This window comes from Eptatretus burgeri, chromosome 1 (assembly GCF_056783735.1).
Source record: "Eptatretus burgeri isolate ZD-2024b chromosome 1, Ebu_testis_v1, whole genome shotgun sequence".
NCBI lineage: Eukaryota > Metazoa > Chordata > Myxini > Myxiniformes > Myxinidae > Eptatretus > Eptatretus burgeri.
In genome coordinates this window covers 98,262,427-98,283,947 of record NC_140961.1, presented here as the reverse complement: position 1 = coordinate 98,283,947, position 21,521 = coordinate 98,262,427, and the positions used below count along the sequence as shown (strand labels likewise).

Sequence of the window (21,521 nt, the reverse complement as noted above, 5' to 3'; positions counted from 1 at the left end):
TTAAACAAACAGAAAGGGGTGAAAACAGTAACCTCCATCCATCTTCGATGGCGGAGGTTAATAACTGATAAAAATCAATGAGAATTATTCTTACTTTCTATGAACGATGATACAGTCTATGTCATGTTATTCAGATGTACAATATGTGGTGAAACATAATCAAAATATAAAACAGCTGATACTGCAAAAGTAGTAGCTTGTTCATATTTTTATATAGACCTGTTTAGCAGGGGAAAATGTAAAGGTATCATCATTGACCCTGTGAACATATCCAAAAAGGTGTAAGAAATGCTTACCTATATAAGTTACATCTTGAACAGAAATTACACTGATATTATTGGACAAATGTAATGACTAACACTGCAATTGGCCATTATATTTGATTCAATTCTTAGTTATATAAAGTGAAACAATGGTATAATTAGGACTCTATATCACTAATATTAATGTTTAATAACCAAGTCATGCATAAATACCCTGAAATAAGTCAACTTTGATATATATATATATATATATATATATATATATATATATATATATATATATATATATATATATATATATATATATATATATATATATATATATATATAGTGATTATAGGTGAAAAAATGTGGAAAAAATGATAAAAAACGTGACTTTTTCACAACATTTGTGTTCATAAATAAAAAAGTAATTAACATTACTGAACAAAATACAAACCAAAAGATGCAGAATTTTATACTGAATCATATGAATGTGACATCATGTGTTTATGTTAAGCCATTGCGGAGATATGGCCAATTTACTGACATATATCAAGGTCATTGAAAAGTGGTGGCCATTTTTAAAGATGGCCGCCAAAATAACATTCAGCTGGGCATGAGAAGCTTCCATCACATGATTCCATACTCTACAGACATCAAGGTAACTCAAAAGCATAGTGGCTTTTCGTCCCTCAATTTGGTTGGTAGTCAACACTTCATTTTTGATGTCTGGCTCATGGACTAATTACGAGACTGTTGGATTTACTTCTCTTTATTCAAATGCTTCAAACAAGAGGGTCAAGTGTTTCTTTGCTTTCCAGGAAATAACAAGAATGCACTCTGGTCACAACCAGTGACACAATCCGGTAATGGGCCAATTGAGAAACGCGCATTTAAAAACACAATTAAAAGATGATTCGCGCAATTGGGAAACACATTTAAAGCACTATTAAAAAATTAACTCGACACCTCTTATCCATGTCAGCCTCTGCCACGGTGATATCAGAATGAGCCGATTGATGACACGGTCACGGATTGCTTAACCCCAACATGAGGCTGTTCAAAAATTATGTAATGCTATTTTTTTAGTAATCAAGACTGCCATGCGCTCTGACGGGCTTGATTAAACATCAATACGATTCGACATATGATGAGACTTTTTGGGGTCCCTCATCGTGATTTACACTCGACACAAACAAAGCCTATGGAAATCTGATGCAACGTAACGCCCGACTCCCGTGCTTTCTTATGTACCGTGCGTTTTGATGTTCCGCACATTCTGATGTTCCGCGCGTTCTCACGGGCTTGATTAAACCTTACTATTATTCGACATACGATTACATTTTTCGGGGTCCCTAATCACGATTTACACTCGACACAAACAAAGCCAATGGAAATCTGATGCAACAAACCCCAGCAGTATATAATCAGCAGAGGCCTACAGGCCTGGTATCTTAGGCCCACACCAGAAAACCAAGATGGTGGCCATATAATTTTGGCTGGGTGTCATAGTGGGTGCAGTCAAGCGACAAATATGGGTTGGGTCTGGCAGCTGTCTGACCAATGGGTGCACATTTCAAAAACTGACCCCAACAACATCAGAAATGCGGAGCCCTTGTAGACCTGCAACATGTTAGGTAACAACAACCAGAGGTGCTGGCAACTATCAAGGCTTCCAAGCAATAACACCTCGATTTGGAACCAAAAGCCATATCCAAATTTGGCATTTTTGAAAATGCCATAACTACAATGTTGTAAAAATACAATTTGCTTGTCAAAATTTCCATTAGCACCTCAGTCACTCTGGACCTATATTGGTTGCAAAGGAAGGATTCACAGGATATGTTCACAAGTGTTTAAATCATAACCTCTATTGCCTGCAACCAATTATATACCAGTTTTTATTCCCCATCAAAATCTATAGTCTTCTGAATTTCGAAAAATGGGCCAATTTTGATTGGCCTGTGCTGGCCATTATATTACAGAGAGACATCCTCACAAACTTGAGTGCCCTGGTTCATCAATGATATATCTGAAGTTTCATAACGATTCGTTCAGCTTTTATAAAATAAAATAAATTCCACAAAGTCAAGAATTGTGGGAGAGCGAGAACATATCGAACTATTCACAATATGATTATTCACACACTGTTTAACACACACTGCAGTTCATTTAGAACACTCAAACTACTAATCGGCCGATTCACTGTGGTAATCACTGTCATGGAGCACTGTATTTGTCGGAGGATTTTCACATGCAGCAGAGCAATCTATCTAATGCATCAATTGGATAAACGACCTTGCAGGGTTGTTCGGTCTTGAGACAAGTGCACTGGGTATCACAGGAGTTTGTTCGACAACAGCACATGACATCATTGAACAGCTCTGGGCAACAGCAGGCTGGTTCATCAACTTTGGCATGATCAATGTCCCATCTGGGGTCTTCTCGTAACCAAACTCAATATGATCCAATAACTCTTGCATGCTAATGACAACTTCTTGCGATGTTGGAAGCTGATCGATACACTGTTGAAGGTGCAAAATGAAGTTCTCTTCTGTTGGAGGTAGCTTCTTTGGAGGTACTTTCTGACTTGCTTTCTTACACCTGAGAGAATTCAATGACTCGCAATCTGCTTTGCCACACAAAGCCCCAACAAATTTTGTAGCCACTGTTATGCGCATGAATGACACAAGACACTGCTTGTAAATGCCAATGGTTAATTAACAGCTTTGACTAGAAGGGCACTCGGTTTAGCGCATATCTCCGCCACACAATGCCTGATCCACGAGAATATATCGGGCCCAATACATTTTTGAAATATCGTGCGATATATCGTTTTTGGCCCTATCTCTCAATGGTGAAGAATCACATAAAAAAATTATAGTAGTCGGATCCGGATCCAGATCTTTACCAAAATCTAATCAGTTCGTCCTTGTCACACACCGAACCTGTCCACGAAATTTCATCCAGATCCGTCCACAACTTTTTGAGATGTCCTGCACAGACAGACAGACAAACAGACAGAGAGGGGTGAAAACATAACCTCCTTCACCTTCGGTGGCACAGGTAACAAGTAATCACAGCATGGCCTTTACACCTGACTCTGTCTCTCTGACCACCTCTCACAACCGACAAAACCAACAGTCACTCCCATTCCACCATTCCCGATGATGTCACTGCTGTCTTCCTCACATGAATTCCAAACATGTGAATTCCAAAGATAACAACCACAACCTTTTCTTCTTTTGCAATGTCAAACTTTTCCCCAAATTGTATGAAGCATGGAATATTTCATCTTTCTACATCATCATACGGTACACCATTCGCTTCCCCTGCCCATGTAGGGAGCTCAGTGTCAACAGATTAGACAGTAAACGGGTAACATGATGTCGTGCTGTTTCTTTTCCAACTTCTCATATATTTTGTGGATTGGGATATACCTCATGAGATTGGCATGCTTCCCCTCTCTACCGGTGAGAATAAATATCTCCCTCGAGCCAACAGTAGTGTGGTGATGTAAAAGCAGCACAAGGACATCAGTGTCAGGACTGCCTACCACAATATTGCTCTGCTCCCTTTTCTGCAGCAGCTTTGGTATGTACAACGATCATGGTGTTTGCCTCTTCGTGATTTGATGCTAATCCCTCAATTTCCATACTGATCCCCATTCATGATCTTCATAGCCTTGTTCCCCTGCCCACTACTGACCTACAGTGTCTGCTTGTCACTCAATAATGAGCCTGCATTTCCTACCATGTACGTTGTGTAGAATCGAGCTACATTTGTCTTGTTCTCTACTTTTATTTTAAAAGGAAATGTTTCCAGTTTGGAAGTATGAAAATTTCTGGCTGAATGTGGTAAACAATGCCACCATCACTTCCTCCCCGTTTTACTCTGGTTTGATTCTTTATACGTGCATACACTACCGGTCAAAAGTTTAAGAACACCCCCATTTTCCAGTTTTTATTGAAATTTAAGCAGTTCAAGTCCAGTGAATAACCTGAAATGGAACAAAGCAAAGTGGTAAACTGCCAGAGGTTAAAAATAAAAGTTTTGGTTACCAAAAACTGAAAAATAATGTAAATTTCAGAGTTATTAAAAAAGGCCCTTTTCAGGGGTTAGCAACTGCAGCTGTTCTGCAACAATGGAAGTAAATTAAGCCATGAAAGTTGATGCAAACAATTCTTACAGGTGTCCCCAACGTTTGTTGATTAGTTACAAACCCCCTGTCTGTATAAAAGCAGTGTTGGAACAGACTGTGTTGCTGCACCCTCTGAAGCATTACTTGGATAATATTGCACTGCAGGAAGTAGTATATTGCAATCATAATGGTGAGAAAAAGACAATTAACAAAGGAAGACAGACAGACCATTATAACCCTTAAAAGTGGAGGTCTTTCCTTTGGAGAAATTGCAAAGAAGCCAAGGTGTCAGTGAGTACAGTTTCATACACCATCAAAAGGCACTTGGAAACTGGAGGAAACTCTGACAGGAAGAGGTCTGGCAGACCCAAAGCCACAACACAATCAGAGAACAAGTTTCTGAGAGTCAACAGCTTGCAGGATAGGCGGCTCACAGGACAGCAGCTTCAAGCACAGCTTAACACTGGTCGAAGTAAGGAAGTCTCAGTTTAAACTGTGAAGAGAAGACTTCGAGCTGCAGGTTTGACAGGTCGAGTGGCAGTAAGAAAGCCATTGCTAAGATTGCAAAATAAGAAAAAGAGGCTTGCCTGGGCCATGAAGCACCGTCAGTGGACCACTGAAAACTGGAAGGAGGTCTTATGGACCGATGAATCAAAATTTGAAATCTTCGGTTCATCACGCAGGGTTTTTGTACGCCGTCGAGTAGGCAAAATGATGGTTCCTCAGTGTGTGACACCAACTGTCAGACATGGAGGAGGAAGCGTGATGATCTGGGGCTCTTTTGCTGGATCCAGAGTCGGTGACTTGCACAGAGTGACTGGCATCCTGAACCAAAAGGGCTACCACAGCATTTTTCAGCTCCATGCAATACCCACTGGTCTATGCCTAGTTGGTCAGCGGTTCATCCTACAGCAAGATAACGACCCAAAACATACCTCCAGGCTATGTCAGAACTACCTTAGAAGAAAAGAACAAGACGGTAGGCTTCAAATAATGGAATGGCCAGCACAGTCTCCAGACTTAAACCCCATCAAGCTGGTTTGGGATGAACTGGACAGAAGGGTGAAAGCAAAGTAACCTACAAGTGCAACACATTTGTGGGAACCTCTGCAACAGTGTTGGGAAGAACTTTCCGAACAATATTAGATTTCCATTGCAGAAAGAATGCCACGAGTATGTTCGGCTGTTATATCTGCAAAAGGTGGTTACTTTGATGAGTCAAAAATTTAGATTAAATTTTGTTCAACAAAACGATTCCATTATTTATTTTTTTATGTGCAATTGCTTATTTGTTGTCTGCTTTCATTTCAGAGTACATTGAAACATTAAACTGCTTAAATTTCAGTAAAAACTGGAAAAATGTGGGTGTTCTAAAACTTGACTGGGAGTGCATATATATATATATATATATATATATATATATATATATATATATATATATATATATATATATATATATATATATATATATATATACCTGTCAAAGATCACGTGAATCGGGATATGACCTGCGGGCCCGTGTGGAAGTATCTATAATTGTATGGCGGCAAAATTGTTCAGCCATTTCCTGAAATGTGATCTTGGACGACTTAGGGAGGAAGTGCTAGCATCTGTATGACTGCATGTTCATCAAAATTATGACATCATATCCATCTATCTGACTGATATTCTCACCTGGTATACTTAAGATGGCAGTTTTTGGATAGGTGACATCAGGCTTCAATGGCAACAAGGTCATCATTGTGAATGCCACTAAGCCGAGCCAGCATCTCCTGGTCACTAAATTTTTCAGCTGCTTCCAGGACCTTTGTGTGCATGTCACTGCTATAGATTTTACTACTGATGGCAGACTGGATCATTGACGACATAGACCTATGCTTGTGGTTACAGACTGAACCACACAAAAAGCAGTTCTTTTTCCAGTCAAAAATGGAACTGAAAATTTGAGATCTTATAAGGCGGGCACCAGTTCTGTCACCACTTGTGTGGGGTTTCTTCAATTTGCTGACGTTTACTCAATAATTTTGAGATCTGATGAACTGGTGCATGTTATTTCGACAATTTCTGTGATACTGGAACGAAACTTCGGCGTTCAAAATTGCTGCTCGTTTCTGGTGGTGAACAGAGACTGGATTCTTGTCAGATCAGGAGAAAAACCAGGAGACTTTTCATTGAATGATTTCAAACAAAATACACATTTCCACTGCCAAATATTAACAATCGAAATATTTTAGATGCCAATACATAAAATTCTACAACCATCTCAAACAATAGTTCTGGATTCTCTATTCTTTACATATCTGAAAAAAAACAAGAATAGTTCCTGTTGAAGTAACTTGTATAATCAAACTGTAGTTCTTCAGCATGGTAAGGGCAGTTGGTGTGTTATATTTGGCCACCACATTGCCATATACCATGATGGAACATGAATAACTATTTATTTGACATTTTTTTCACATTTCTATTGAACTCCTTGACCCATAACACACAGGGTTAAACAACAAAATTGTTGTCCTATGTGCTTGACTTTGTGAGTTAAGGCATTTGCATTAATGAATGGTGGCCATTTTGGAAAGTGGCAGCATATGCAAATGGTCATTACCTTTCAGCTTGTCATCAGACGTTTTCATGAACTCCACAACCCCGGGGCCATAGCTGAATACTATGATGACAAATGTTATTATTCTGGCCCGAGTGCCGGTGCTGCAGGACTATTTGGCTTATCAGTGACAGTGTAGCGTGGTCTCTTGAGAAAAACGAATCACAAAATATGGTGGAATAATAGTAATGACAACAAGATTATTGTATTAATGACAAATTGACCATCGTGAAGTATTTTTGAATGTAAGCTACAGAGCTAAACCTCAAACGAGCTTCTCACGTCAGATGTCCAAAGGTGCGCATAAACCAAGTATCTTTATGATGGGTTAAGAGGTTTGGTGCTGACGCCAAAGGTTTGGGATAAAATTGTTACAATTATAAAGGTAGTTGAAATAAAGGTAACTCAAGGTCAAGATCAAAAATGAAGACGGTCAGTATAAGCTTTAGAGTTTAGATCATCATAAACGACCCAACAAATATCAAAACTGTAGCTATCATTTCTACTCGACAGATGACAATAAATTCACCAAATCCTGGAATACAGATGAAACATAAAAGGACATGTTGAAAGTGAACACTGTTGGGATCATCAGGTGAACATCTATTGATGTAGCACACATATCGTATTCATTATATGGACACAAAATTCCATAAAAGGTCAAGGTTAGCCACTAAAAGTCAGAGACAAAAATTAAGACATTATGGTGAACTTCACACCATTATCTATGCACTATGTTGTGTAACTGTACCATTAGCTGTTTTCACACTACAGACAATACAAAATTGGTTGGAATCATCATAATGACAACCATAATAATGATAAAAATCAGAAGATTAACGATAGGACTTTTCAATTCAAAAAGGAAATTTCAATAACAACAACAACAATAATAGTAATAACACCAGCAAGAAACAATAGGCTTCCAGTCATACTGGCTTGGAAGCCAAACATCAACCATCATCATCATCATCATCAAACCTGTCAAGGCTGCTGGCTGTGGTAGAACGTGTTTCTCTCGCTGTCTTTGCCAATTCATTGGCTTTAATGGATGCAGAGCGTGTCTGTCGTCCTGAAGCAGCAGCATCGGAGGGAGCAGGACATGACATTCGCCTTTGCTTGCTTCTCAGAGTGCAGGGAATCACAGGTGTTGTTTCCTGTGAAGACCTGGTGTGTCTCTTCACTGGCATAACCTCAAGAGGAAAGCTCACGTCATCAGCAATTTTCTGCCCAGACTCTGTGTGTGTATATGGCATTGGAGAGACTGAGGCGAGATCTTTATCCAAATGTGTCACCCCATCATCGTCAACTTCTTTGGTGTTGCGAGACTCTGGGTTTGTTATCCGCCTGGAATCTGACAATTCATGTTCAACCTGGGCAACATCCGAAGACTGGTTCGGGAAACCCATTCTTGCTCTGCACTCTAGTTCACCATTGGCAACCTCTGTTTGAGAAGAAATTACTTTTTTGGATTGTTCACCAGTTGATGATGCAACTGGTTGAAATTTATGTTCATTCTCAGGAACGTCATATTTGTCTGTATCAGCAACGTGTGCCAAATTGGTGATTTCTGTGAGATTAATATCACCCACAGGTGCCAAAGCTTGTTCCTGGGACTCATCAAATGGTTTTAACAAGGTTCCAGATCCAAACTCACTTTTATCCTCAGAATGGCCCTCAGTTTTTTCAACAGTTGCTGATACTGTGAATGGAAGCATTTCGTGATCGTCTGGTACAATGGACAACGTTTTCCTTTTCTCTTCATCCACTGGTTTATTCAAGCTGGGGTACTTTTGGACCCCATTGTCAAGTGACTCATCATTAATCACATCAATACTACAGGTGACCTCACTCTGAATGTCACTCCTTGCCTGTAACTTCAGCTGTTCAGAGCAATCAGGCCCGGCAGATGATGCCACCATCTCAGAGCTACTGTAATTTTCTTTCAACTCCAATGCATCTTGGGATTCAGCAGATGAACAATTCGATTTACAAACCGGCTCCGTTTCATCAACTTTACTCAAGCATGATCGTTTCCTCGTGCAATACTGGGTGACTGATTGAAGAGAAATTAATTGCTTGTCAAGATGACTGGCTGTGGACACTGGCAGTTGTTGTGCTGAATCTATTGCCACCTGTCCTTTTCCACTTTGTGTTGACAATGAACCATGATGAAGTCCAAAAGTAAGACGACTGTTTTTACTTGTTGCAAATTGAAAAGAAGCAATCTGGTGCATGCAGCAGTCAGTAGGCACAGCTGTGTGGGAGGAATCGAGCACCTGGCCTGCTTTCACCGGCACATCTTTCGCGTCTACAGCCCCCTTTCTCATGGATTGCCTTGCACTCGGTCTGGCCAAGAGAAATGAAAGGTTTATAAATTAACTGTATTTTGTCTAATCCACAATCACCATCTATTAATCACATCAGCAATAATGAAAGCATCATTTTGGCAAAATTAACATAACAGCATGTAGGAGGTAAAATGAGATTATTGGTACTTTATAGTGCACATTTAAGTGTATTTTCTCACCATAGTCTTTTTTTCCACGTAGCAAGTATACAAGAGGATTCAAACATAATTCTCCAAAACATTCAGAAAAAGAAAGAAATTATTATAGATGATCAAACCTTATCTGATATTCATCCTGGCTGGTAGGGACGTCAGTCGAAATGTTTAACTCTGGAGTATCAAATCCATAATCTGAAACAAGATAAAGAGCAATCAGAGATGACAGACCCTCGCCAGGACTTGTTTTGTGTGGTGTTCGTGTAGTTTGTGTGGCGTTTGTGTACTGGTGTGTTACGTAATTAATAATAGACATAATTAGAACTGCCACTTTATAATTGCGGGCAGTGATGACCGGGTACCAAGACATCCTGCTTTGATGCAACCCCGCTTTGATTGGACACCTGACCCTGACCCATGACTGTTTTTTATTATTATTTAAGTGAATTTAGAATGGGATTAAAATAAATTGAATTTTTTTTCTGTGGACCATTTTATCCCTAGATGACCCTCAAGAATTTTCATACTGATCGGATGTAGCGTTCTACATATGCAATTATGACATCATAATGACAGCACCTATGACATCATTAAAAAAAAAAAACAATCACACTTCTTCCCCATGAGGAGTACTTGCCATGTGCCAAGTTTCAATTATTTCCTTTGTGCGGTTACAGAGTTTTTGTCGAGGTCCAAAGCTTTTTGGTTTTTCCAACATGGCTGCCACACCACAAGACCTATGACATCATAATTATCATTTAAACATTCTGCATGAGTAGTTGCTCCTATGGGGAAAATTTCACCTCAATCCGCCAAGCGGTTGTGGTGAAAAACACTAAAGTTCTGTGCGGATAAACAAACAAACAAAGACAGTCAAATGGACCCAAATGCAATACCATCTCCATTGGCAAGGGTAATAAAACATGACAACACTTTACACCAGCATAACAATACAAAGCATGTTTGACAGGACTTGTGATATTTGACACTATTTACATTTTCTCACAAAATTGGCTGCCTATATACAAGGTTGGAGGTTAAACTGAATCTGACCACTTTAGAAAATGAGATGCATCACATTTGCCATTGTAAAAGATTGCACAACAGATATGACTCTGAATGGCTCTTTAAGCCTCTTGCATACCAGACTCAGAGTATTTCTTTTGCTGGTTCACTCCATGCTGTGTTAGCCCCTCCTGGAGTTTGACTCCTGTAGTCTTTGCCTCCTCACTAAAAGTTTGCTGAAATACAAATAGTAAACCAAATTAGAAATACAAATTACAAACAAGCATCCTACTGAAGATCAGTTCATCATTTGCTGGAATTATTTTTTCAGCTCATGCTGGCACAAGATCAGCTGTTCTTCTAAAACTCTCAACACTCTCTGTCCCATCCTACTACCTTAAGCCTAAGTCACATTTGCTCTACGGTTAGGATACGGTGGCCGTACCCCCCCCTGAATTTACAGAAACGTGCGGCGGCCGCAGAGTTTCTGAGGTGGCCTCAGGGTGGCCCTACGCCATATGGCTATCTTTTACAGGCCGTAGGGGTCGCCGTGGAATTATAGCGCGGAGTTATAACTTTTTTCATTTCTACGTTGGCCGTAGCAATTCGACAAGCCAAGCTCTGACGTAGATGTGTTCCACGTCGACTGTACGTAGGGCGTACGGTGGGCTTGCGCTATTTGTGCGACTGCCGGAGGCTCTTATCAATGAAAAATGAATTTTGCCAACCCCCAAAAAATTACGGCGGCCGCACTATTTCCACGGTCGCCGTAGGGTAGTCCTAAGGCGTCCCTGTGTTCAACGTACGGTGGCCTTGCGGTCTGTGTGACTACCTGCGGGCAACGCAGGGTCGACGCACGGTTCCTCTACGCCCGCCGTGCGTCCTACGTATGGCCTCCGTGGCAGTCTGCGTCGACCGTGCGCTACCGCTGGAGATCGAAGTATAGGTGTTTGCCTATACTCCGAACTGGTATATTCAGTTATATATATATATATATATATATTTATATATATATATATATATATATATATATATATATATATATATATATATATATATATATAATAGTTATAGTATATTCAGTTATATATACTGGTATATTCCAAACTGTTATATTTTTATTTCAGTAAAAAAAGAACTGGTATATATACCCACTCGTTACCGTCCGTCTGGCCGCACGTTCGCCTTAGGGCCCCCCTGCGGTCGCCTTGTGGGCACCTTGAGGCTACATTGCGTCTGCCTTGAAAATTCTATGGCCGCCGCAGGGACGCCCTAAGTCACTGTGCGACATCAAATCAAAGACCGTACGGCACCCCCACATTTTCGGTCTCCACAATTTATAAATACGCCGTGCGGCTCCCCGAAAAATAAAAACATATGTGACTGCTACATTGTGTCACCATGGAAATACTGCAGCCACCCTATAATTGCTGGTGGCCATAGATTTTGTAGACCCTACGGCCGCCGTGCCAAATGTGACTTAGGCCTTAGCAACAAGTGCTGTAATCCAGGCTGACTGCAGACCTCAACTCATTTGTTCCTCACTTCTCAATCTATGGAACCACTTTCAAGGTTGGCTGGCGTTGATGCAAATTTCTCCAAAATTAGCATAGTGGGTTTGAGGTACCTGAACTGCATCCGTACCTGAACGAAAATCTAATCAGCTTGTTCTCGTTACCTACCCAACTCATCATCCTAGTTTTGTCATAACCCATCAAAAACGTTTTGAAATATTGTGCTAAACAGAAAATCGATTTTGACCTTACCTCCCATTTATGATGAATGACTGAAAATTAAAAAGAATTCTCGTATTCGGATCCAGATCTTCACCAAACTTTAAGGAATTTGTCCTTGTCACACACCCAACCTGTCCACCAAGTTTTGTCTAAATTCGTCCACAACTTTTTGAGATGTCCTACTATATATTGTTTTTGGCCTTAACTATCAATAATGGTGAATATTCACGGAAGAAATTCTCGGATCTGGATATTCACCAAAATCGAATCAATTGGTCCTTGCCACATCCCCAACCCATCCTTGTCGCACACCCAACCTATCCACCAAGTTTCCTCCGAATATGTCCACAACGTTTTGAGATATCCTGCTCACAGACAGACAGATGGGGTGAAAACATAACCTACGTCCACCTTCGGTGGCAGAGGTAATAAATATTGAATCCTTTGTCGAGTTTAACATGCCCTTTTTCCTCAATAGTCAAAAAACAATTCAAATTCTTCTGGACATAATGGCACCATAAATGTTAGTCATTATGTCCAGTACAAATATGTGAGCTCGACTGTGAATATCAGTAATATTTGCCAAAGTCTTGGAGTCAGTGATAGTTACCTTAACCCAGCTGCGAAATTGATGAACAGATAAAATGGAGTTTGACAACTTGACAAAGTGTACCTCATTTCTTTCTTGAGTACTCATCCATTGACCATTGTTTTCCACATCACTGGCATCTGCTTCTGAATTTGTGGCTGGAGTGAAAATGAAAATTGCAATGGGACAAAGAGATTAAAAGCATTCAACAATATTTTCAATGACAAATGCATGACTGCAAGTTGAAAGTGGCAATCGTATTAAATGCATATCACAATTTTTTTTTAACAAAATAATACATTAAACACAAAAATGAAGGTGGCAATCATATTGAATGCATTTAATAATCAGCGGGAAAGACATCATCAGCAAGAGGCAATAGTGGACAGAAACACATACTCCAGGATTGTAATAGCCAATGTTTTAATTTGAAGTGCAAGGCAAAGCAGGCGAGCAACTGCAGATCAAAAGACTGTAAATTTCAACCTGGGGCACGAGCAGCCAGTTTCATCAAAAACGGTTCACCAAGAAATCCACAGAGCGGGATACCATAGTTAAAGTATGGTTGCAGTGCACAAACCGCTCATCACACCTGGCAATGCACATTTGCGAGTCCAGTGGTGCAAAGAGCACATGCAATGAACTACGAGCAGTGGAGAAATACAATATGGTCAGATGATTCATTCTTCACCATGTTCTCGACAAATGGATGAGTACACGTGTGGCACCAACTTAAAGAACTAAACAACCCTGAGTGTTTGGTTCCAACATCAATGATTCTGATGATTCTGTAATGTTGTGGGCACATTTTCCTGGCATGGTTTGGGTGTAGTCACTCCCTAAGAAGGCAAGGTCAATGCCAATCACTACTTAATGGTACTGAGTGATCATCTTCACCCCATGTTACAGCATTTCTTTCCTGCTGGGAGAGGTGTCTTCCAGGATGACAATGCCCCCATCCAAAGAGCACGAGTGGCCACCCATTGGTTTGATTGGCATGACACTGATGTTATCCAAATGCCGTGGCCTTCTCAGTCACCATATCTGAACCCAAACGAGCATTTATGGGATATTCTGGAATGATGCCTGAAACAGCATTTTCAAACTCCATCAAACAGGTGTGAGTTGATTGACTTTCTCGTGGAAGAATGGTGCCGCATCCCTCTGGCAGAATTCCTGACGCTGGTGAACTCTATGCCACGGCGCATATGGGCCATACATGGTAGCCCAAAGTGACTTTACATTGGCGGTCACATTTTTTTTGTCCACTACCTGTATGTATGTATGTATGTATGTATGTATGTATGTATGTATATAAATTTACACATACATATATTGTTACACATACACATACATATATTTACACATACATACATATATACATACAGGTAGATATATTGAATATATAAAGCTCATTCTAACCACTGGCTCACTGACTGATATAAAAGATCGGAACCTTCCGTGTGATGTAGCGTGTTGAAATTTTGCGTGCCGATGGACATCGAAGCTGATACACCAGGAAAAAAAAAATCACAGAACCGTCGGAAAACATCTGTAAACGAAAATATAAATGACAAAAAAAACAAACCACAGGTGAACGACCCGAGACAGTGGGGAAGCACGGTAATTTTGTGTGCTGACGGACATTAAAGCTGATACACCAGGAAAATATTTACACATATATATATATATATATATATATATATATATATATATATATATATATATATATATATATATATATAACAAAACTGTTGGACAGCATCCATATATGAAAATATAAATAAATGAAAAATCAAATGTCGGTGAGCGACCCGAGACAATGGGGAAATACAGTTCAATCCATTTGTGTAAGCTTACAATGTGTAAGCATACTCCGCGAGTGTACATATATTTTTACCTGCAGCTGGTCCATCAGGTTCATCAACATCTTTCTGAGCCTGGATATGTGGACATCCAGGTTCCTCAGCAGGTACATCCATAGGTGAAACAATGCTCCCTTTGGATGCACTTTTTTGACCAATTTCTTTGGAAACAGCAGGAATGCATTTGGTGTCATTCAAAAATTCTTGTGTACTTCTTTTTTCATTGGGAACAAAATATTCCTCTTTGATCTCAGTTACTGCAGAAAAAGCAGTTGACATTACTTCTGAAACATTATGGTCTTTTAAAAATGATTTATCCACCTTCTTTTCGATTGAATCCAAAGCACCTGACACAAACTGCTTAGCTTCTTTAACGACCTCTCTTTTTAGGCAAGGTTTTTTGGAAGTAGCGTCTGCTATGCCAGGCATTTGCAAAGAAAGCAACTGCTTTTCATCATCTGAAATACCTCGATAACTTTCTGATAAAGCAGTAGTCGCTACACTTGTATCCGGATTCAGTGAAGAATCACTTCCTTCTGTATCTGGAGATTCTTCAATGGTTTTCATTCTAGCTTGAGAAGAAGATAGTGGAATTTCTTGTTGTTGTGGATTTACATGATGAGAAAATTCTTTATCCAACTTTGTTAAAACAACTGAATCTATTTCATTTTCCACTTTATCAATGTCATTACAGGGTTTACTTGTGAGAAGAGAGACACCATCATTTTCACCTGTTGATTTTACAGTGACATTTGATTTTGAAGAATCAAGCTTACACAACTGAGTTCTCTCTTGCTTATCACTAAAGGAGCTGGTTTCATATAAAACCTGACATTCTTTACCTTCTGGTTTCACATTCTCATCATTAGCGGTCTTCAGCTGACATGTCCTGGGATTTGGTTCTTCCAAATGGTGACTCATTTCCTTTGGATTAACAAAGTCTCTCCTTTCATCTCCCACCTCAATACGTTTAGTATCAACTTGTTTCTCACCATCGGTACTTGGATATTCAATATTTTTCGAGGACAATGAAGCATGTTTGATTTTTTCAACATGAGCACCAACACAAGAATGGCAGCTATCTGTCTCGGTGAATTTAAAATCACATTTGTTTTCAGAAGCTTGAGAGCTGGGCTCTTCTTGGCATTTCTCAAAAACAGAAAATGCATTATCACTTTCCCTGGTGAGGAAAATATTACTTTCTTCAGTACTCTCAGTAATGCTACATGAGTTAGGCAGCACACGATAAATATTTGAAAGATCATCAGGTGCAACGGGATGAGACTCATCGACGGCCATTTTTTCACATATCTTTCTACATGCTGTTTCTTCTCCTTTGGTGATGCTCAGGACATCTGCAGCATCTATGTCATCCTCACTGTCTGTTTTAGTCTCATTTTGAGTGCCATTCCCACTATCTTTATGTCTCTGCTCTTTGCTTTCTTGCTGAAGATGTCCTGAGTTGTGTTTCTTAGAAATCTCCTTTGGGTATCTGGTAAAGTCAGTCGCTATCTGCTTTAACTCTCCCAATTTGGTGGAAACCACTTCTTCAGCATCATATGATGAATCTGATTTTCGCATGGTTTCTGATTGTTTCTTAGCAAATTTGGTGATAACCTTTTCGTCTTTCAAAGAGAGCTGGCCAGCACATGCAGCAGGTATATCACGACTGCTTTCATTTTTCTTGAATGTTCTCTTATCTTCTCCTTCATCTCTTTTACCAGAATCCCTTATTATATCTCTTTCTGGAGTTTCTTTCTTCAGGTGTTCTTCGATTTTCCTTCCTTTGGTGATATCTTTCTTATCATTATCCCTGCTCGTTTCCTTTTTGGATTCTGTGTGGCACTCCTTCTGGCTTGAGCAGGATACAAGACCCTTTGTTTCATAATTGCCTTCCTTTTGGTTTATAGATCTTTTGCGACTTTTATACTTCTGATCAGAACTCACTGATGCACTACTTTCAGACTTGGAGGATTGCATTTTCCTCTCCTTATCACTCCTTTTCTTTACAACTTTCTCCACCTTCACCCTTGTCTCCTCATGTTTACCAACTAGAGATGATGTCGTACAAGGTTCTAGAGAAGACTTTTGCCTGTTCTTAACTTGAGCATGTCCTCCTTTTTTCACTGTTATGTCAGATTTTTCTTCAGTTGATGATGAGCAGGATGTGTAAGGTGGATAAGAAAAGCACTTTGACTTCTTGATATTTCTCTCTTTGTGCTTTATTGGCTCGGGTTGAGCTTCCTTCTTGGTGTCAGATGATGTTGGCGGTTCCTCCAAACGGCTTCTTTTGGTGTTTTTCTGAAATAAAACATTGAGGATAAACACAGTGCTTTGAGATACATCCCTATGTTTGATAATAAACACCAAAAAAAATCCAGATTAATAATATTCATAGTAATAATTTTAATCTTGTATAGCATTTAAGAATTTCATAAAATGTCTAAATGCACTTTAAATAAAAATTAATCAAAAGACAAAAACACAATTTGCAAGAATGCAAAAACAAATACATAATCTACAATGGAAAAAAAAACATTAAAAAGGCATGCAATACGCATGTTCAGAAGCCTTGTTAATCCACTGTATGAGGTTCAGTCTCTTGAACTTCCAGGCATCACCATCAGCCATGACCTTTCCTGGGCTGAGCATATAGCAAAGCTCGCCTCCAAAGCCAGCCACAGACGCACTGGCATCCTCCGTCGATCCAAGTCTTCTTGGAAAATCATAGCTCCTCACAGGAGCTCCATAGAGTACTGCTTTCCCTTATGGGCTGGCACCCAAGCATCACATCGGTCTCTCCTGAATTCTGTGGAATCTAAAGTTCTCAAAACTATTGAAATCTACCATGTTGAGATCCAAGCACAATGTCTGTTGCTCTCAAATCACAGGTAGGTCAGTGGTCTCCCTATTTTCTTCCGTCAAGTTTCAATATTGCTCCCTCTTCTTTCTCAGTCCTCCGACCCTCCCCAGCACCTTCAGGATGCATGCCTTCTTCCAGTAACCCCTCCTGGTTAAACTTCCAACACCCAGGCCGACTGCACTCAACTCTTTTATTCCGCACTTCTCCCATCAACGGAATGAGCTTCCAGAAGCTGTTCTGTCTCACTCTTCCCTCCAGGGCTGCAAGCAAGTCGTTTACCACCATGTCTTGTCATCGCCAATTTTATGTGCTCACCACAATTTTGACTCGCGATCTTTATTACCCCTATTGACCTTTCCCAACTCAAGCATTTTACTTGCTAGTTTATGCCTCTCTTTCCTCTCTTCTTTTCCTGTTCATTAATTCCCTTATTGTTTGTCCCACTGTCAGTTCGACCTTGCTCTTCCACGAGCCTCGCTCCTGTAAGAAAAGAAAGAAAGAAAGGAGAAAAAACATGCAAGAAATAGACAAAGAAATAGGCAAGTGCAGCAATGTAAAGCTGTTGTACTGCTATGTTATGGTAATCGATGATGAGGTCCAATAGGTACTCAGCTGACTCGCCTTGTCGGGCCAACAGTGATCTCACCTCAGAACTCCTCTCACTCTGACCTTCCTTGAAATGGCCACCACCACATACTCTTGAAGGGAAATAAATGGTGGCAAAAATCTACGAGGCTTTCCACCACTCCCACTTCCCAGACACCAGTGCTGGCTTCATCCAAAACACGCAGAAGGAGCAACCTGGTGAGTGACGTTTTTCTGTTGAAGGTTGAAGTTATCGGGTGGCCTCCAAGAAAAACCTCGTTCTGAAGGCACATGGGCAACTCAACGCAGCCCAATATCAACCTTCACAGCAAACTAACTTGAATATGATGTAAACAATGCAAGAAGTGCATACGGTAAGCAAAGCAATCAATGGCACAGGCGTCAAAGGAGAAGCCAGGGGTTAGTGTTCGGGATTCAACATGAGGGGGACTTCTCAGACTCTTATCGACCTCTGGCCTTGCAGGCCACCACGCCACGGATAAGTCCACAGCCCGTTGGGTTGCAAAGCAACTACTCACGCCAACAGGCCATATGACCTGTAGGAATTCTGAGGTGGATGAGGTTTCTCCCTGGATCCTGTTAGGGCATGCTTAAAGGAAGGGAAAAATCTTGGGTAGACATCTGGTATCCTGGGCCAAAGTTTTTTCATGACGCCATATTGTTTTGGTCATATGCGTAAAGTACCCACTTTCGGGTTTCATCATCTTTCTCTACTTTTGGTTTCAGCTGTGCCAAATGTGACATGTTCTTTGGATTGATTATGAAATTTCCTGTAAAATGAGACGAGTTTTACCCTCCTCTTCGGCCCTTTGAGTTTTACCCCCCCACCAAAAATAAATAAATAAATAATAATTAAAAAAAAAAATCGGCATTTGGCAGAGCTGTAACCGTGGAGAAAAATGATGAAAACCAAGATAAGGTATCATATGCATGTGCTAAAAACTCGCCCACCTCAAAATTCCTACATGTCTTCTGGCCAGGGTCTGCATTGGTACTTTTTTATGACTAATATATATTTAATATGACTAATATATATTTTATGACTAAGATATAATATACTGCCCTTCTTCCTTGTCAACAGCTCAGAGATTATCACAAACCATCGACGCCTGTGACCATCCCACCAGACTTCATAGTCACCGAAAAGGCTTTCAGTTTATCATGCAAGGAGATTAAGGAGGAGATAGTGACAAGTATGGAACAATCTGTGAGTGGTTTAAACAACCAAAGTACAATGAATGATATGGTCTGGCATTCATGCCATAATCTCAAAAGCTAATGCTCCTCGACAACATGTTGGCTTTCTGCCAATACTGCCATACCCAGTTACGGCTTATGACAGTGTGTATTCATTTATGAAAAATTTTCAAAGCCTACTTGTGCATCTACCAGTCACATGTGATGAAGGCGTTTACCATATTGCAGCTGAAATTCAAATAGCCTCCAATGAATTTCCCAACATTGTGCTTGTTATGGGATCCTTCCATTTAACTAAAATAGTCCTTGCATGCATTGGAAAGTATATTGTCGGTTGTGGGTTAGAAAATATCCAAATTGAAAACCATGTGTTTGGTCCGAAAGTGACACAAAGTGTCCTGAAAGGTAGCAACTATGTAAAGTCAGTGTAAGGAATGTTCATGCGAGCAGAAGTTGTAGAGAGACTGAAATGGAAAGCATTTTTAAGCGCCATGGAAGATGAGGCTGCATTAACGACACAAGTAAGTGATTTAGTCGATACAATGCAAAACAGGAAGACAGAAGATGCACAACTCATGATTCAAGAGTTGAAGTGGACCGATCCCTGTAGTTGCTGTAAAAGGCAGTAGTATGAGCACAGTCGAGGACATACTTCAGACACCTATTGAAGAAGCCGACTGCACGCTGTGATCCTTGTTTAACTGAGTGGAAAATGTGAAGAATGAGGCGCAAATCATACTTTTTAATGACACAGATGTGTTTGTGCTGCTTATTCATTTCTACAAGTTTCTTCATGAAAATGGTCTTACTGAATTCTGGATGAGAAAGTCAGCAAAAGACATCATCCCTATTCATACTCTGGCCAAAGACATTGGTCATGTCAGTGAAGTCATTCTTGCCACTCATTTTCTTACTGTGTCTGACGTGACAAGTAAAATAGGAACCAATGGGTCATCACTTAAAGCACACCCAGAAAAATATCTACAGAACTTCGGTCGACATCTTTGACCCAGTGCACAATCCTTTGAGCTTGCAGAGGAGTGCCATGCAAGGAGATTACTTCTTCAACAGTGGCACCATCGCCTCGCTCCACCGTCACCATTACTCACGTGGCCTTAGGTGAGGAGGTAGGCGGAGCTACAATCGCCTCAGGTCAGGACTCTACCCAGAAGGGAAGGAGTTGCCCCGCCTACCATGGGCCTGTCCAATGAGGGACGGCCAGCAAATCGCGCGCCAAATACTTGGCCAAAGTTCTCAAACCAGGTACAAAGCGCAAGACACTTGATAAACTTCATGTTGAAATTATCACACAAGCTAGCGAACCAAACTTGCCAAACCTACCTTGTACAAGTTCTTCACTACGAGGTCACTCACATCGATCATTAAACATGGTGTACACGTGTGTTTCAGTGATAAATATGGAGTCACCACTAGCTCCAACAGATTTTGGATGGATCATCAGTGAGTGCTGACGACTGCATCCTTATCCCATGCCAGATCCTTGCATTAGTGAACTACGTGAAGATGTGACTTTTATCTGTCTTTGCAAGAAGTGCAGCACAAAATGATGCCGGTGCCGTAAAAACATTGTCTCCTGCATATCATTTTGCTAATGTAATATTGTTACGGATCTGGCAGCCATTTGCACACAAACAGACAGCAGTCCCGAAGTTCAGTTATTTTGATAAGTATGTGGTTATAGTTAGAATCCCTCCCTTGTGTCGAATGGGAATTTCGTGTGTGCGCTGCGAGTTATTTTTTATTCAGGGTTTTTTTTTTCACAACAACAGTGGCACGATCGCCTCGCTCCACCGTCACCATTATGCAAGTGGCCTTAGGTGAGGAGGTAGGCGGAGCTGTTTCCCCGCCTACCATGGGCCTGTCCAATGAGGGACAGCCAGCGAATCGCACGACACAACCATCCAATCAGGAGGCGAGTGGCCAGGGAAGAAGTCCATCCCACCTCACGAGAGGAACTAATAACGGTCGGGGCGATGATTCCGTCTGGGTCTACCTTGCCTGGTGTCGTCTGATCTGTCTGGAAGCTTTTTCGGCCTTGATCACCTGTCGCCTCGTTGTCTCTAGCCTCGTCCGCCTTCTTGCTGGCTGGCGTCCGTCGCTCTATCCCTCGTCCCTGGTGCTTGGTGCTGCATTGAGGCGGTGGGTTCG

General features: G+C 40.6%; 1 protein-coding gene across 2 annotated transcripts in view; it reads right to left on the bottom strand.

The window, feature by feature from the left end:
* The window catches only part of LOC147035023 (uncharacterized), a 79,160-nt gene that overhangs the window by 21,006 nt on the left and 36,633 nt on the right, over positions 1 to 21,521 (bottom strand). For both annotated transcript variants that reach the window (XM_085892615.1, XM_085892625.1), the window contains exons 10-14: positions 14,722 to 16,987; positions 12,906 to 12,979; positions 10,636 to 10,732; positions 9,614 to 9,686; positions 7,967 to 9,334 (exon numbers count right to left, since the gene is read on the bottom strand). In XM_085892615.1, the coding sequence (XP_085748741.1) occupies positions 7,967 to 9,334; positions 9,614 to 9,686; positions 10,636 to 10,732; positions 12,906 to 12,979; positions 14,722 to 16,987 (3,878 nt within the window). The remainder of the gene's footprint in view (positions 1 to 7,966; positions 9,335 to 9,613; positions 9,687 to 10,635; positions 10,733 to 12,905; positions 12,980 to 14,721; positions 16,988 to 21,521) is intronic.